The 17945-nt window shown below is 45.9% G+C and overlaps 1 protein-coding gene across 3 annotated transcripts in view; it reads left to right on the forward strand.

Annotated features, from left to right (window-relative positions):
* Positions 1–346: 346 nt before the first annotated feature.
* Positions 347–17945, forward strand: part of LOC146357897 (NACHT, LRR and PYD domains-containing protein 12-like) — a 33706-nt gene continuing 16107 nt past the window's right edge. For 2 of the 3 annotated variants that reach the window (XM_084844840.1, XM_084845628.1), the window contains exons 1-6: positions 385–673; positions 8727–10407; positions 11593–11679; positions 13449–13619; positions 15213–15386; positions 17245–17415. In XM_084844840.1, the coding sequence (XP_084700966.1) occupies positions 655–673; positions 8727–10407; positions 11593–11679; positions 13449–13619; positions 15213–15386; positions 17245–17415 (2303 nt within the window). In that variant the 5' untranslated portion in view covers positions 385–654. Of the gene's footprint in view, positions 674–8726; positions 10408–11592; positions 11680–13448; positions 13620–15212; positions 15387–17244; positions 17416–17945 lie in introns of all 3 variants that reach the window. The other variant, XM_084846477.1, reaches the window with a different exon arrangement.

The raw sequence follows: 17945 nt of genomic DNA on the forward strand, positions 1-17945 counted from the left end.
TAACTTTGTTATTTGTATTTTTATCTTAAGCACTAAATTTAGGAGAAAGGCAGGAGATAAATTTAAGAAAGAAATCACACTCTCCTCTGCACAACAAAGTCCCTTTTACTGCCTTAGCCTATAAGCCAGCAATCTTTTTGCCCAAACAACACCTGGATTAAGAGGCTCTGTGCCTGGGAGGACCTGGGTGAGAACAATAAAGGGGACACACAGGCCTCTGAGGCTGAGCATGGGCAGCAAAAATGAGTTTCACCACTGATTTGGTCATGCTGATGTTCACTTCCACCAGCAGATGTCGCTCGTTCCTTTTAACGTCACGGGGAATGTAATCGCGAGGGATCTTCCTGAAGAAACTTCCGTATTGCTCAGTGGTGTCATCGTCAACAAAGAGACCGTTCAGACTTCATGTTGACTCTACAAGGGCTGGTTGCATTGTCATCATAGATCTCCTTGTGGAAAGACTGCCTTGAATATTTAGTTTGAAACTGGGAAGAAGAAATTATTTCTAGCAGTAGGTAATTTTTTTTTAAAATTTGGAAACTGGGAAAAACCAAAAAGAATCCGTAGTGTAGTTCAGCTTCCTGAAGACAGTTTACTTCCGAATCCCATAGGAATGAGCCCTGTGGATTTTTGTTATATCTTTCAAGTCCAGAAATGTCAGCAATGCTGCCAGGTAAGCATGGGGTTATAAATCATGGCCACTTTGCAGCCACCCTGGAGTTTACCTGTGGGGAAGCCACATTTTTGCAGAGTAGTTTCACTCCATTGTTTTCTTTAATTCAGCTCCTCTGTGGTTCAGCTGCTGTGTGCCCATCCTTCTGCTTTAAATTGGGTATGATCCTAGGGGTGTCTCTTTCACGAGGCTGTGCCCTCCATAACCTAGGTAACTAAAGTAACTCACCTGCCTTGCCAACACATCAAAGCCCTAGAGCGCTCTTCCAAGCCTTCAGAATCACCTTGCACTCTCATTTCGCCAGTGGGAGTAATTAGCCTCCATGATGATGCACTTCCATTATGTTTGTGTTACTTCGCTTCTCCATTGTTGTGCTAAATTGTGATTCCAATATTGTGGAAAGTCACTTCTTTGATGTTATGTAAAGTCGCTTCTCTGATGTTAAAATAACTTTATCACAGTAGCGATCTGACAAGGGCTCGGGAGCCTGTAACTGCAAGCAGGGAGAAAGTGCCCAGAGAAGGAGAAAGCAGGGTGGGGGTGGAAGCAATAGCTCCATGACAGTTTGCTGGAATTAGGTGAAATGGGGGGGGGCTCTCAGGGGGAGCCTTCAGATTCTGCACTGGAGAATCAGGGATTTTGGATTCTTCATTGAAAACTGCGCACATTCGGGAAAGGGAGGATTAATTCCCTGACTGTTTGCTGGAATGAGGCTTATTTGCATTGGTGGGGTGTTCTCATGGGGAGCAAGTATCTAGCCTGCCTTTTTAGCACTGTTTGTACTTTGTAGCCTTCAGAATTGTGAATTAGTTACTCTCCATTCATAATAATGTAGTAGCAGTGGGAAGCATAGTCAGGAGTGAGAAATAAGCCTCCTTCATTGATTGAGCAGCCCCTGCCAGTCTGATGATGTTCAGTTTTACTCCCCCCACCCCACCCAGATGTATGTGGCTTTCAAGTGCTGGGTGACCCACAAAAAGTGGATTTTAAAGGTACGCTACGCTTGGCTTTTCTTGCTTCGTGTGTAGGGATGGTGGAGAATTCCACCACGGATCTCAGTGAGGCTGAATGCACTGGCATTCGGCCCCCTGAAACCCATGGTGGAACAGCCTCCCACCCCTCACCACCCTGCGGAATCCCCCCAGGACGAAGCTTACCTGGGGGGGCGGTGGCGGCTGGTCTCTTGGCCGGTTGCTGCGGTCGCAAATGGAGGCCGTCGTAGCGGCCGCCATTTGTGTTCTTCCAGGCTGCCGTGATAGGCTACGTAAGTATTTATGTAGCCTATCATGGCAAAGAGCAGGGGCGCAAACGGCGTAGCGGCTGCTGTTTGCGTCCCTACTCTTTGTTGTGATAGGATATGTAAATACTTACGTAGCCTATCATGGCAGCCTGGAAGGACGCAAATGGCGGCCGCTACGACGGCCGCCATTTGCAGCTGCAGCAGCCCAGCCGCGGCCGGAACTCTGGCTGCGGCTGGCCCCAGCCAGTGGCTCTGCGGACCTGCTGCAGAACGGAGCCGGCCGGGGAGGATTCCGGGGGGAGGGACGGAGCGCCTCCCCCCCACCGCGGATGCCCCAGTGCAGAGCCAGGTAAGTGTTTCGTACATCCCTATTCATGTATCCCTGACAGACCAAAGCCGATTCCATGAAAATCTAGCTAATACTCCAACGCGTTTCTCATTCCATTGATGTGAAAATCTCCCCCGGGATCCTTCATCCTGAGCTGAGAAAGGGCACCCCCCACCCCCATGGCAACTCCACTCATGGTAGAAGCGATGTGCGAATCAACCCCTTTCAACTCGAGGGCTGAATTCAATTTCAGAGAAGTTCTCCAGGCATTGCAGGGGAGGGTGGAGCTGAAGGAAAAGGGGTGGGCCCAAAGGCAAAAGGGATGGAGACAAAATACCAGCCTATTGTAGCTTCAGCTTCAGTAACGGAGCCTTAGGAGAGGGATTTTAACCGTTTGGAATGGGGGGTGGTGGGAAGCTGTACATAAGCCATGGAGCCACCAAACAAAAGGTGGCTGGGGGTGTTGCAGAACTCAGAGTCAGAGAGACCACGGAGTGAAGGAAAAAGAGTTTCTTTATTTAACGCGCGGGCTTAAGGCTGGAATCATTTCCAAAGAGCCCAAAGCCCCTATTTACATCAGCACATTGTTTTTATAGATATTGTGACACATAGGAAACGGCTCCTCCTCTCCCTCCCGTGTGGGGTTGCAGTCCTCAACATTTCCTCTCCTAGCACCATTGTTTATAATACAAGAAATGGGTTATAGGGTAGCCATGATAAGCAGAGAACAGCAGAGAACATGATATACATTTCTATGACCTTAGCCTTTGTTGACAAGGTAAGAAATTCCTGTGTCTCGTCAGCTTACAAACATATATTTCAGAGAGCAAGAGCTCAGCAAGAACATGAAGCATGAGACAACTTAGTCTGACCCCCGATATGGCTGCTACATTCCCCCCTTAAATGCATAATTTCATTACAATTATAGCATTTCTGATAAGCAAATGCTCATAATAGTCTGCAAAGCACAATACAAAACTTTTTATGACATACATATCACTTAACCTCCTGTTGGGCTATTAGAGCGTAGAGGGCGGCAGTTTTACTAGACGAGACATAAAACTGATTGGTTAAACAACGCATAAGACAAGGAATGCAAAGGCATAACAGTATCTCTATGATCAACACTGGTAGAATTAGGATGAACAATGCCTTAAGCCAGCTAAGATCTGGAAGCCAAGGGGTTAACCAATTTAGCTAATTGTTTTGTCCCATTGTTATGTTAGCTACTATATTATACATGCAGATTATTGATTTGAACATCTACAGCATTACTATTATTAGTCAAATTAAATGATGGAGGAGAAAAAGATTAAAAAAGCCTGTTTGCGGGTATATCTCTTGGCAAACAAAAATGTTTTACTCTCGTGATGTTAGCCAGGTGAAGCCAGTAATTATCAGCGAATCGCTGGGGCAGATTTCCCTCTCTAGGGGCAGACCCCCTTTTTCGCACCTTATTAAGGAAACACAATGCAACACTACTAACACTACAACATGCATGTTTGATCTTCTTTGGGATCTGACCGTACGCTGGGCAGCTATTTACCTGGCAAGCTGCAGTAGGGTCTAGTCCCCTTCTTCAATTCTCCAGTTGCAGGTCTGACCGTATGCAGGACGGACAGTCTCCCGGTGTGCCCACAGTAAGGTTTGGCCTGAGTTTTCTTACTGCTTTTTCAGAATGATTTTTAAAGGATTTTCAGCTACAGTCCACTTTCCTTTTTGCTTTTTTGACTCATGTCCAATGTATCCAGGGTTTAACTCCAGCTACTTTCACAGCTGTGGGGGTGGAAAGTATAACAGTTTTTGGTCTTCTCCATTTGGGAGTTAAAGGGTTATTTTTCCACTCTTTAACTCATACTTCATTTCCTGGCTGGAAAGGATGAACTTCTGTGATGGGAATTGGGGGCTTATTTTCTAAGACAAAGCGAGGCTGGGCTTGAAGAACTTTGCCCAGTGTTTGGACTTCTTGTTCAAGGTTAATGTTTGCTTGCTCTTGATGCCACTCCAGTGTCAATCATGAAGTCAATGTTACGGCCCCTCACAGTGGCAGTGACTAGGGGCTTCTCGGGGCTGAGATTAAGGGGGCCCGGTTTGTCTTATTTAAGACTTTTGGCTTTAGCCACTTTAATGAAGGGGGCTTCTTTATACATTTTTATAGACCCCTGCTTTTGCTAGTTTGGTTGCCAACCAAGCTGTCTCTTCTCTCGCCCATTCTGGCCTCTTTGGTTTTCTCCTTTGTGTATTTGATTTGTTTTATTTGGGCATTCATGCCACCAATGTCTATCTTGTCCACACTAGGCACACTGTGCCTCTGTTGGGTCTTCTTCTATTTTTTCGTCCACGTCTTCTTGGGCCTCTGGGTCGAGGGGGATATACTGGCGATAGGCATCTAAACTAAAAGACGCTGTAAGTACGCTCTGGGGCCTCGGTGGCACCTTGCAGCACTTTAGACACTTTGGTCATATTAACTGACTTCTTCATACCTGCCTTCATGGCTTCTAACAGCAGGGTTTGATACTGGGTGAGGCGCTCTAGCCCCGCTTGTGTTTTGGGATTCCAGCAGGGGGGGGGGTGTTACTTACAAGCAGACTTTATTGGGTAACTTACAGCACACAGGTGTACCTAATGGTTGGATCAGACAGCTTCTCTGAACCACGAGCTATTGGGCTAAATGGGTTTTATACCATACATGAGGCAGCACAACACTAGCAAGCATTTTTAGCATAGGCTAGAAGTGTTTGGTTCTCAGGCACAGCTTCCTGTAAACAAACTTCGCTTCCCAGGCAGAGTGCTTGATAACACTTTCAGTCATTAGTATGGGAAGAGAAATCTCTCTCTTTCTTTTGCTTTCTTTTTCTTGCTGATCTGCCTGTATTGCAGATCATGTTTCAAACTTTTTACATAAAACTCTCCTCTTCATGCACCAGCCTTGTCTCTTCATTTGTCTTTTTCAAGTTAAACTCACTCACTTAAACCTTTCTGCCCTACACTAGTCCCAATGACGCACATTTAGGATAGGCTCTTCTTCTTCTTCTAGTTACATTTTCTCATCTTAAAGAACTATTACATTATTGTGGCTACTTTACCCCAGGTAATAAGCTCTAGGCACAATCAGCTGCTTCCAATTCACCCTGGGGGCAACTATGGCTACCTTTCTTCTCTACAAATGTTTTTTTCTCTTTGCCTCTTGCCTTCTCTTTCTTCTTCTCCCCCCCCCTTCTCTACCTGTCTGCCACTTTCTCTATTTCTGTCTTTTCTACTTGTCTCTGTCTTTCTCTACTTGTCTTTGTCTTTTCTCTTGTCATCCATTGGGAACCACACTCAGTATCATTTGGAGTTGCAACTAACACTAATCTGCAAATATTACATATATTTTATGATATTTAAGAAATCATAAAATATACACAACAAACTTTTTCTGCAATTTTTAACACAATGAATGGAAAACACTTTTTGCATGGTAAGGCATGATGGAGCAGATCCAGCAATTGGGGGGGGGGAAGCTCTCGGGGCTATCTATCACTAGACAAGCTAGCCAGGGATTTACAATATCACACACACACCTCTTTTCTTCTCTTCCCCTTCAACTTGGTACACGAAAGCAAAGTGCCGAAACTCAGGACGCTGGGGGGTGATGGGCATCGCCTTATACTTGCATTTTTCAGGCAGCCATTAATCTTCTTCGGGGAGGCGGTGGGGTGATTTGCAGGACTTCAAAGGCAAGCTTCACAGTTTGTATTTGTAAATCCCAAGCTCAAAACAGGACATGATGAGGTACAGGGCAGCTAAATCTTTGCTTAGGCACCGGCAACAAATAACTCGGGTCAGCTTTCTTTGCTGGGGTCTCAAACAGGAAAACAGTCTTAATTTAAAGTTGTAACATTACTGACAGCGTCAGCCAGCCAGCTACAGAGATCTCACTGTTTTTTAAGACAGTTACTCTAATATCTACTTTTCTTTTCAATCAGGTTGGGTCTCCCAGCTTACACAGTTTATTGCAGCTTCCAGGAGCATGGTAGTAGCGTGATTTTGGCTTGGCCAGGAACATGCTGTCTGGTTTCTCGGTCTCTTCAGCACACACACTCAGGCAGTCTAACACTGGACACTTAAATCAGTGAGATTTCTTCATTGCAGGGAATCCCACGGCAAAAGCTTAATGGTTACGCTCTTCAGAAATCATATAGCTGATGGTCTACAGGCTCTACGAAATTCTAGGACAGTTCAAAGCTAAACACGGCTACCTTGACAGAGATCTTCATTGTGGTCTTTCCGCTTTATTCTGCCTTGGGACAGTCTTATGGCACACTTTCCACTCGAAGAGGGGTCTAGCCTGTGCCCTGGGGGCTGATTCTTCACCTTTATTCTCCATTTTGCACCTTCATCTTCTGGGTCTTCATTTTCAGTTTCCATTTCTTAGGGATTTCATCTCAATTAGGCGAGGTGATGATGTTGCACAACTCAGAACGTTGTGGGCAATTTTCCTCCCCCCCCCCCCCCGTCGGCGTGCTAGGCTAACAGCTACTTCTTCGGCCTCACACTCCCACGCTTCGTTAAAAGCCAGGCTGTCCTGCAACATTTCTCTAATTAACAGCCTCAGATCTTGTTCTTTTTTTCTCTCAGCTCGACCTTGAGCTTTTTTGCTGTTTCCTCTCTATTCTGAATCCTTTTAAAAAAAATCTTTTTCCTTTTTTTTTTTTTTAACATACATCTCAAGGGGGTGCAAGTCTTGCTTCCCCCACCTCTCATAGCCTCCCTCCTAAGATGAAGACGGACACAAAGAGGGAAGGGGATTGGTCAGCGAGTAAGGGGTCTCACTGGCCGACATGAGAGGAATTTCACACCATGCACTTTGCTACTGGCCTGGGCACCTGGACGGTCAACGGTATGCAACAGAAACCGCAGTAGCCACTCACACAACCATCAATTTCACCACTTCATTCATATGTCCCTGCCACCCACTTTTCCACTTTTCCACTAGAGCGAAGCAGTTTCCTCAGCGCCTTGCTGAGTATTAGTGCCTGCTCGGGGGAGTGATCAAGTCCCCCCTTCCACCCCCAATCAGGTGGGTCACCTTTTGTATACGTATACTAACACTGACCTTCTTCATAAGGCGGGGCCCTCTTTTTTTCTGCCCAGTGGCCTTTCTCCTGAAGGCGGGGCCCTCTTTTTATTCCATATACTTGCCTTTCTCCTGAAGGCTTCCAATGTGGGTTTCAACTCAATTGCAGCTGCAGTATGGGCAGGGCTCAAGTTCCTTCCTCCGCTTCCCAAGGTTCTCTTGCTGCTCGCTGCCATTTGGGTGGTCCCGGCACAGGCTTTCTCCCGTTCACCCGACAAAAAGGTCGGTGGCGCCAAGAAAGGGAGGCATGTGCCGAGCTCTCCTTCCTGGTGCGGCGATTAAGAGCAGGCAACTGCCACCTCTCTGTCTCAGAGCCTGCCACATCCGAGTCACGGCACCATTTATGTTGCAGAACTCAGAGTCAGAGAGACCACGGAGTGAAGGAAAAAGAGTTTCTTTATTTAACGCGCGGGCTTAAGGCTGGAATAATTTCCAAAGAGCCAAAAGCCCCTATTTACATCAGCACATTGTTTTTATAGATATTGTGACACATAGGAAACGGCTCCTCCTCTCCCTCCTGTGTGGGGTTGCAGTCCTCAACATTTCCTCTCCTAGCACCATTGTTTATAATACAAGAAATGGGTTATAGGGTAGCCATGATAAGCAGAGAATAGCAGAGAACAGCAGAGAACATGATATACATTTCTATGACCTTAGCCTTTGTTGACAAGATAAGAAATTCCTGTGTCTCGTCAGCTTACAAACATATATTTCAGAGAGCAAGAGCTCAGCAAGAACATGAAGCATGAGGCTACTTAGTCTGACCCCCGATATGGCTGCTACAGGGGAAAGAGGGTGGGGCCAGGGGAAGGGATCATAAGGGGTCATGTCCATCTCCAGAGGGTGGAATTGGACCCCAGGTGGGCTGGATTTGGCCCATGGTCTGCGGTTCCCAACTGCTGCTGTAGCTTGATAGCCCACTACAGAGTGGGTCTCAGACTTGATTCAAGCATGCTGTTTCTGACTTGATATGATCTGTTTGCTCTCTTCTTTCTTTCAAAGCTTTCTAACGGTAACCTGGGGACACTAGCAAACAAGCAAGCATGTGTAAAGGCTGAGGTGGTATAGTCTTGTTAGAGAGCTGTACCACATGCACACCAGCAAGTGTGAAACAGCTCTCCCTGTGTATCAATTCACACATTACATTTTCCCATTATAGGCATAGGAATTACTTGTGAAGGAGGGTCCCAAGACTGGAAAACGCAGTGTGTGAATTCACCCTGCTTTTGCATTACTGTGCCAATGATACTTAGAAAGCGCATGACAAGTATATTGATAGCTTAATTACTTGCTGCAATATATGATGCTTCTGGATTTTCTTTTTAAACTAATCTAGAATGCTTAACAATGAATACTGTTTGAATAGATTACAGGGCAAAATACAGGGAACATATTAGCAAGAAATACGGAACACCAGAAGATGGGGAATCTGGCCACGAGGTCCATGTGCCCGTCAATGGAAAATACACGAAACTGATCACTGCAACTGAAAGGGAAGGAGAGCGTGAAATATTGAACCGGCCATGGAGACATACAGGGGCCCTGTCAGAGCAAATGGCTGCTCTCGCCATAGATGCCCTATTTGATGCTGACAATGACAGAGCACAGACAGTTGTGCTCTTGGGAGTGGCTGGGGTGGGGAAAACCACGATGGCAAGAAAGGTCATCCTAGACTGGGCAACTGGAAGACTCTTTCCGGAAAGATTTGATTATGTTTTCTACATAAGCTGCAGGCAAATGAGTCTCATCACAGGGCAGGCTAACTTGGCTGACTTGGTTCTAAATAATGAGCCTGAGCTGACACCAAGAGAAGCAGTGGAAGAACTCCTAGTGAATCCTGGCAAATGCCTCTTCATAATGGATGGCTTTGAGGAACTGGGTTTCACCATGGAGCAAGAAGAAGACAACCTGAGCACCGATCCCTGCGAGAGGAAGCCAGTGAGAGTCCTTCTCAGTGGTTTGTTTTGCAGAAATGTTCTTCCTGAGTCCTGCTTGATCATCGCTACCAGGCCATCTGCTCTGGGATGCCTTGAGAATTGTTTGCAGACCCCACGCTATGTGAGGCTTCTGGGTTTTTCCGAGCAGGGCAAAGAAGAATATTTCCTCAAGTTCTTTGGAGATAAAGAATTAGCAACACAGGCTCTGAGTTCCGTTAAAAGGAATGAAGCACTCTTTGCCCTGTCCTTTCTCCCCAGTGGATGCTGGATCATCTGCACTGTGATGAAACAGCAGCTAGACAGGGGCAAGGAAGATCCCGTACCACTGTCTGAAAAACTCACTGCAGTGTATGCACTATATCTCTCCCATTTGACGGAGTCTCTTCGCAGTAGTTCAGAGCAGCAGAATCTGGGAGGCCTTTGCTCATTGGCTGCTGATGGAGTCTGGAGAAAGAAAACCTCGCTTAAGGAAGAAGAAACGGAGAAGCGAAGCTTAGGTCAGCTGGCGTCTCTCCCTCCTGCTCTGCATAAGGCTCTTTTCCAGAAGGCCCCGGGTTGTGAAGGCATCTACAGCTTCATCCACCTCAGTGTGCAGGAGTTCTTTGCAGCTCTGCTCTATGTTTTTGAAGATGTATCTGGAGATTCTCAGAGTACTAAGGAAGACATCAAGATGTTGCTAGAAAGCTGTAGCTCAGCCCAAGGAGATTTAACCTTAACGGCACAATTCATATTTGGACTTTTAAACAAAGAAATAATGAAATACTTAAAAGAACAATTTGAGTGGAAAATTTCATCTAGAATTAAGGTTACCTTACTGGAGTGGTTTAGAATGAACACACAGATTAAGTTCGAGTATCCAAATTACAATCAACTGGAACGTTTTCATTATTTGTACGAGATCCAAGAAGAAGAATTTGTTAAATGTGCACTAGATCATGTGACTAACCTTAACATGGAGGCGTTGACATTTACTCAAATGGACCAATTGGCTCTCTCTTTTTGCATAAAGAACTGTTTAAATCTGGAGACCCTTTCCCTGTATAGATGTTTGTTTCTATCAAAAGAAGATCAGGCAGAAGTACATCCAGCATTTTTCAGTCCATCTTGTCAGTAAGTACTTTGGAACCCTTATATTTAAATGGCTGGCTGGGGCATGCTGGGAGTTGTAGGCCTTTGTCTAAACATGCATAGGATTGAGCCCTTAGCAGATTTTGTATTACTAATTCCTTCTTTCCCATGATGAAAGCACAAGAGTCTTACTCTTACTTACAATTCTTACTTGATCCTCCTCCTCTCCTTACCTGGCTTATGGTTATGTTAAGCTTGAGGGAGGTTTTGGGCCAATGACCCTGACAATAGAGAGCACTGGATAACCTTCTAGAACTTTTCTGCCCTATGATTGTCTCTTTATTATTTAGACTTACAATGTGATGGTGGAGCCAGCTTCTCTTTCAAATGCCACCATCTTTCAGAGAAAATATTCTTCTAGTTGCTCTTTGGAGGTTCAGTCCTGCACATTATCTACAGAGTTGCATTTCCTATCTTGTCATATATAACCTGAGCACTTTGAGCAAATCTCTCTTCAGAGGGTCCTTCACATCTGCCTGATACACATGCCTTCGCAGCATTGCATGATTGGGCAGCGCATGGTCAGGAAGCTGTGGAGGGACAGGATGACAAAATGGAGGGGTGCAGAGAAGATAGGAAGTCACCCAGGTGTTTGATCAAGCAATGACACATAGCCAAAGCAGGGTCCTGTCCCCTGACACAGAGGTTTGGATCCAGGCTTAGTCCCATTCAGATCAGTGGGACAAATTAGGCATGACTAACTGAACCCCAATTGATTTCAATGGGACCAAAATGTGACTACCATACTCTATGTGAACAGAATGCTGGACTAGATGGAGCCTTGATCCATCATGGCTCTTTGTATGTTCTTATGGATCCAATGCATGTCTACACTACAAATGTAAGCCAGTTTCAAACAAGTTAAACCCTCATAATGGAGTATCAGCCAAGGTATGTTGGGAACTGTAGTTCTGTGGAAGGCCTAGGGCTCTCTAACAAAGAATTCCCAGCATCCTTGCAACCTACAAGCCCTTGTGGTTTTGGGGAAGAAGCAGTGACAGTTACACTTGTTTCAAACCAGTTTAAAGTGTGCAGTGTAGACTAGCATTAAGACTTGTTTGCTGTCTCAATATACAGGGACACTAGCCGAATCAATAAGCCCATGTCGTCCATGATGCTCCTGTTATATGAGAAAAGAGAACAGAGTGAAATTTTCTATCTTTTTAGGCTACATCAGGAGACACAGAAGCATTCAGCAATTTACCTACTCTGTCAAGCACTGAAGGACCCAAACATTAAAATAAAGAAACTGGAGTAAGCAACAACTGCTCTTTTTTTTCTTGTTACTGAACACGTCTGGTTTATTGACAAGGATGCAAATATCCCCTTTTGTGTTATGTTGTGCTTCAAGTATTTCCACAGTAATAGTGGTGTGGGGTTGAGTTATTTTACCAGCAGAGATGAGCGGAATGATTGACAAGTGGAAATAAGTGGAATGCTCCAGAGGACTGCCTGTTTTAGATCTCATAGTCCATATTGCGCTAGTAATATGGAACAGTCATAGAATCATAGAATAGTAGGGCTGGAAGGGGCCTACAAGGCCATCGAGTCCAACCCTCTGCTCAGTGCAGGAATCCAAGTCATTGCCGTCAGTCAATAACTGACGGCAATGCAGAACTATCATAGACAATATATAGAGAGTTGCATCCAGCCCTTTTTAGGGAAAATGTAATTTAAGAAACACACACCAAGTTACTCAGGTGTATCAGAGTTCCCTCCATACGCTTGAGATCTTGTCTATGCTGTTTGCAGGGACTGGATAATTTTTGTGTCTTAGACATAATGGATAAAATCAGCAGGGGTCTGACTTCCACAGCTTCACTCGCCATGGTGAGTGTGCCGGTGCCCTCTAGTGAGTGTGACAAGCAACTAGCCTTCCTCCCAACCTTGGAGCTGCCCATGTGGGTGGGGATCTTCCTGGCAGTTGTGCGATGGTCCCACCCCCTTTCCACCTCCATGGCGGGGAGGGGAGCTGAGCTATTCAGTTGCATCGTTGCTGAGTCACCCAATACCATGTGCATCCCCTCAGAAGAGGCAAAGCAGCAAGCTCTCCACCAGTCTTTCCTGCAGAGAGGCCTGGTGAAATGGCAGCTTGGCCATTCCAGTACTGTGTTTTTAATATAAGTTGCATTAATATTAATATATAGAGAGAGATGGTACAACTTTATCCAGATCTTTAAAACAACAAATACACAACTGGTTAAGTGAACAAGAGAACGCATAGCATATGAACATGTAGACCAAATATGCCAAGAGAATAAAAATCCATTTCCAAAAAGAAAAAAGCTCAAGGCAGGGAACCACATGAAGATAAAGAGTCGTACTGTCCAGATCATGTAGATCTGAGTAGACCTGTCCTCCAAGTGCATCTCGCCTCTGATTGGCCAGGCTACTGAGCTCCCCACCAGCCTTTCCTCAAAGTATGGCTGATGGAGCACTTCTGTCCGAGGCTGAACCAGGTCCTAACACGAGGCTTTTTTGTTTGTTTGTTTTGCTTGGCTAGCAAGGCCAATCAAAGATAGTGGGCTGTCACAGGGGAAAAGGGAAGGCCCCAGGAAGGACCAGCGGGATGAACACAGAACGGCCCTGTTGGCCAAATTAGGTGTTAACTTGAATGCCCATCTCACCTCCCCATGTTTTCCGTTCAGAATTAGAGGCTGGTTGCTGGTTATATCAATACTGCACATCTGGGTTACATTTTGTAATGTAAATTTGTTTGTAGAGTGCTTTCAAAATGTCTTATGTTTGTCTATGGCAACTTCCTTTCTACTCAGAACATTGATGTGATCTCAGAAAAAAGTTTGCTAATTTATTGGGAAGATTAAAAACTGTTGTGTGTATGTGGACCACCTAAGGAACAAATATAGAAGAGAGAGAGAGAGAAACTGGTATAGATGCATAAAGACGGATAAGCAGTCAGGTGGCCTTTATAGAGAGGAAACAGCCTCATTTAAGAGCATCTGACCACTGGGCACTAAGAGAAAGAGCTGGGCCAGTAGAACTGTTTTTGTCCCACTTCTCAGGCTTGATGGATGTAAGCTCACTGACCGTTGCTGTGCAGATCTTTCCACTGTCCTCTCCACAAAGCAGATGCTTGTAGAACTGGACTTACAGATGACCGGTCCAAAGGATCCAGGAATTAGGCTGTTGTGTGAAGGCCTGATTCATCCAAACTGCAAACTAGAAAAACTTGGGTGAGCATAAAAGAAACTCTCTCTGTTTTAACAATCCCAGCAGACTGTATGGATGTTAAGGATGAATAACATCAGTTTTCTTCAGCTGTGAAAACCACTGTGAGGTGATCATGTTTTTAAAACATGAAAAACAATTACAGGATGGTCTCTCCCTCTTAGACAAAGGACCATGTTGGAGAGTTTTCAGAATTTTACATTAGAACCTGAAATGACCCTTGAAGCTTATCTCCCAGATGTATGCTGTAGGTAGGGATAGCCGAATCAGTTTATTTCTGGTCTGTGTCAGGCAGGTTCACATCTTTTCCATCATAAACCTGTTCTGTTCAATTCTACATCAGTCTGATTTTTTTTAAAAAATGAACAAAAATTCATATTTATTTTTGTACAGAATTTCCCTGAATGTATGCATTTTGTATGCAGTTTTCCCCAATATGTGCATATCTTCCTGTATCTCTTAGTTTAAAGCAGCTTCCAATATTAAAAGCAATATGATAAAAGCAATTTTCAAGACAAACTCCAAACATATTAAATCATAGCTGTTCTTGACTGATGAGAACCAAGTAAGACACCACAGGAACAGCAGTGGCAACACTTGTTGTCTCTCGGCAGAGAAGCCGAAGATTTGGGACTTCTTATTGATTGATTGAACTGTTTAGAGGGTATTCAACAGGATTTTACAGTGACTCCTGATGGATCACAATGGTTGTATATCTGGCCAGCAATCGGAATACTGGGGACAAACTAGATGGATATTGATGGGATCATTAGCTCATGTGTCATTGCACTTTTTAAAATCAATAACAGTTACAAAGGGAGTGGACCAGATGGAGGTCATGGCTGAAGGGGGAGGGGCTTTAACCTTTGTCCCCATCATGCTCCTGATCCGAATAGAGGGTCCTGCTCTGCTATTTGCTCGGGGAGAAAAGTTTCCATCATGCCAGGGGAAGCTTTCCTCTTAGGGCATTTGTCAGGTCCAAAGGGACTGTGGAGGAAAGGGTTAAAATCCCCCTATCCCCATGCCGTGGTCCTGATCCTCCCCCGCCCCTTTAATTCATTTTTTTAAAAAATCACACAAGGCCAAATGACACATGATGACTTGGATGGCATCAAAAGGGGAAGAGTCAATTCTTGGAGAAGGCTATCAATGGCTATTAGCCATGACGGCTTCCAGTACTGGCGGCAGTCTGCCTCTGAATACCAGGTGCTGGGAAGCATGAACAGGAGAGTGCTTTTGTATTCATCCTTTGATAAACCATGAGAACACAAGAAGAGCTGTGCTGGATCAGACCAAACGCCTATTTAGTCCAGCATTCTGTTCCCACAGTGGCCAACCAGATGCCCATGGGAAGCCCACCAGAAGGACATGAGTGCAATACCACCCTTCTGCTTGTGCTCCCCAGAAAATAGTATTCACAGGCACTCTGCCTTTGACACTGGACACAATTTTCTTCTAGGTGTGGGGGGCATCATGATACAAGGGTCTCTTATTCTGTATCACACCCTCTTTTTCATGAGACTTGGAAGAGTGGCGAGACGTCACAAGATGGGATCTCCATGTCCTGTTGTCCAATCACACCTCCCTTTTTCCTTCAGACTGCGGAGCTGTGACCTGACCCAGGCTTGCTGCAGTGACCTTTCCCTTGTTCTCGCGACCAGCCAGACACTGACAGATCTCCAGCTGGGTGGTAATTCTTCCTTGGGAGTGCAAGGAGTTCAGCTGCTGTGTGAAGGGCTGAAACACTCAAACTGCAAGCTGCAGAGCCTGGGGTGAGTCGCAAGGTGACTTCCCTTGTCCTCTGATGGATAAGGACAGTTGCTTCCTGATGAGCAGATGGTCTTTTGGGTATCCAGGACCCAGACGTTTAGAGGCAATAGCCAGCACTTTGAACAGGCTCAGAAACACCCTGGGAGCCCACGTCCGTCACTGAACATTGGAATGACGAGCTCTGAATAACAGCCGCCATCAGCCACACATAGAGCATGTGGCAGTATTCTCACAGCCGGTGTCAAGGGCAGCATGGTTGGGCACCTGCCAAGGGCCCACACCCCAGCAGGGGCCCACTGACAAGAACCCCCTGGAGCTGCTCCTCCTCTTCCCCATGGCAACCTGCTTGTTCACCTGCCTCTTGCTCTGGAGAAGGAGGAGCACCAGATTCCACTGACTACTTGCTCACTGGCTGTCTACTGGTCAAGCAAGCAAGGGGTAGCAATGATGAGACAGAGGAGGAGGAGCGACAGCTGCTGGTGAGAGTGGCGGTGAGAAGGTGGACTCCCTGAGGGAGGGGGCCATGGAAGGTGTCTTGTCCAGGGTTCCGCAAAAGGCTGGAGCCAGCACTGAACACTCTCAACAGAATCTGACACAGGCATGTGTGACAGTAGCCAGATCTGTCTTCTTGGGGAAAGGACACAGCGGAGGCCACAACTCACTATCCAGGTGGACAAGATGGAACCTTGAGGAACATCACAGAGCAAAGCCTGAGGAGGAGGAGAAGAGTTATCCCCAAGCATCACTTCCTGCTATCTGCCCTCCAGCTAGATCTGGAACCAGCACAAGACAGTGCCCGCCCACCCCCTGTCCACTGATCCAGAAGGACATCATGGTCATTGGCCTCAAAAGCTGATGAGAGGTCTGTCAGACCCGAAATGGGTCCAGATAATTAGTTTCATCAAAGAAAACTTGGAATGTGGCTGTCCCCTCATGCTCAAAAACCTGGCCTGGATGCACAGGCAATAGCGTCAATAAATGGGTGTATATCCTGAGGCCTCATTCATAACTGAGACCTCATTTCCTATGTTCATACAACACTTCCCAGACCAGAACCAGCTCTGCACTTTGTCGTATTGAGGATGCCTCTGGGAGCCCCTTTTCTGTGGCTCAATATCACAAGAAGAGCTTGCTTCCTAATCCTTCAGCCCTACTGCACACCATAGTCCTAAGGATCACAGGAGAAAGGTCATGGCAGGATTCCAGGAAATCCACACATGACCTCACTGAACATGAATCACCTCCCAGGGGAATATTGTACAGAAAATGTATGAGCAACACAAAAAGGCTACACCTTAATAGCCACTGCAAGAACCCTGGTGACCCATGTGAGTGTGATCTGAGAGAAAAGAAACAAACAACCCACGGTTCAGCAACAATCCACACTCAACTACTGAGTGTGGGTTAGCATGTTGTGCAAACCCAGTCTTTGAGTGAGTGGGATATACATCAAAACCTCAATGTGTGTGGAAGGGAGATTAAGGCTTTCCTCCCCAGCCCCAGTCTTGACAGATCCACTCCCCCCGCCCCCCCGGTGCTACAATTGGCAATAGAAAATAAAACTCCCATAGGCACCAATAGCTGCTTTTTTTACTGGTAAATGTGACATGGGGTGGTTTTGTCAGCCCAAAGGTCATGGCATTCTGGCACAGAAGGGACTCTCCCATGTCAGATCCAGTGGGAGGGATTATAGCCTTGACAACTGGGGGAAAGGGAGATGTCCACAGCGGTCCACTCTGTACCACACTGCAGGCTGGAGGCAATTCATCTGGACTGCAGCTGGGAGTGTAAGAGCAGGACAGGTTCGACAGACAGATCAAGAAGGATCCACGATAAATTTCACACATTTTCCCCATGTAGGTTGGATGAATGTGATCTCACAGCTGCTGCTTGTCAGGATCTTGCCACAGTCCTCAGCACCAGCCAAACACTGATGAGGCTGAACCTGGAAAGGAACCAACTGGGAGACACAGGAATGAAGCTTCTGTGTGAGGGACTCAAAGACCCAGAGTGCAAGCTTCAAACTTTAGGGTAAGTGTGCGCTGAATTCCTTCCAGCTGAAACCCTGAGACAGCTTACTCCAGAGTAGCCGTTTGGCGTTCAACAGGTCCAGAGAACGTAGCTTGGTCTGTCAGTGCTTAGCGCTGTAGCATCATGGCTTCACTTATTTATTTATTCAGTTTGTTCAATTTATATCCCACCTTTCCACCAAGAAAATGGTGCTCGAGGTGCGTGGCTTACTTTGATAACACACAGGCAAACCTTGCTTTCTTTGATAGAACACAGGAAAACCCACCCTGAGCCTTTCTGACAGGGTGGGATCAAAATCTGACCTATCTCAAATGCCTATTAATCCCTGTTGCCTGCAAAGGAATTAAACCACTCTTTGGTTGACACTCAAGGCAGTTCAGACATTCAAACTGTTCTCCATGTGAACTCCACTGTGTGCCTCTTCTTAGGACTGCATAGGCCTGCAGTTGTGTGAAGGCATTGTGTATTATTTGGAAGTCTCGGTGTACACACCTACTTGCGCTTGAAGGGATTTTCACAATCACGGGAAG

The sequence above is a fragment of the Heloderma suspectum genome, chromosome 1 (genome assembly GCF_057233095.1).
Source record: "Heloderma suspectum isolate Gila_16-S chromosome 1, 16-S_ref, whole genome shotgun sequence".
Classification (NCBI taxonomy): Eukaryota; Metazoa; Chordata; class Lepidosauria; order Squamata; family Helodermatidae; genus Heloderma; species Heloderma suspectum.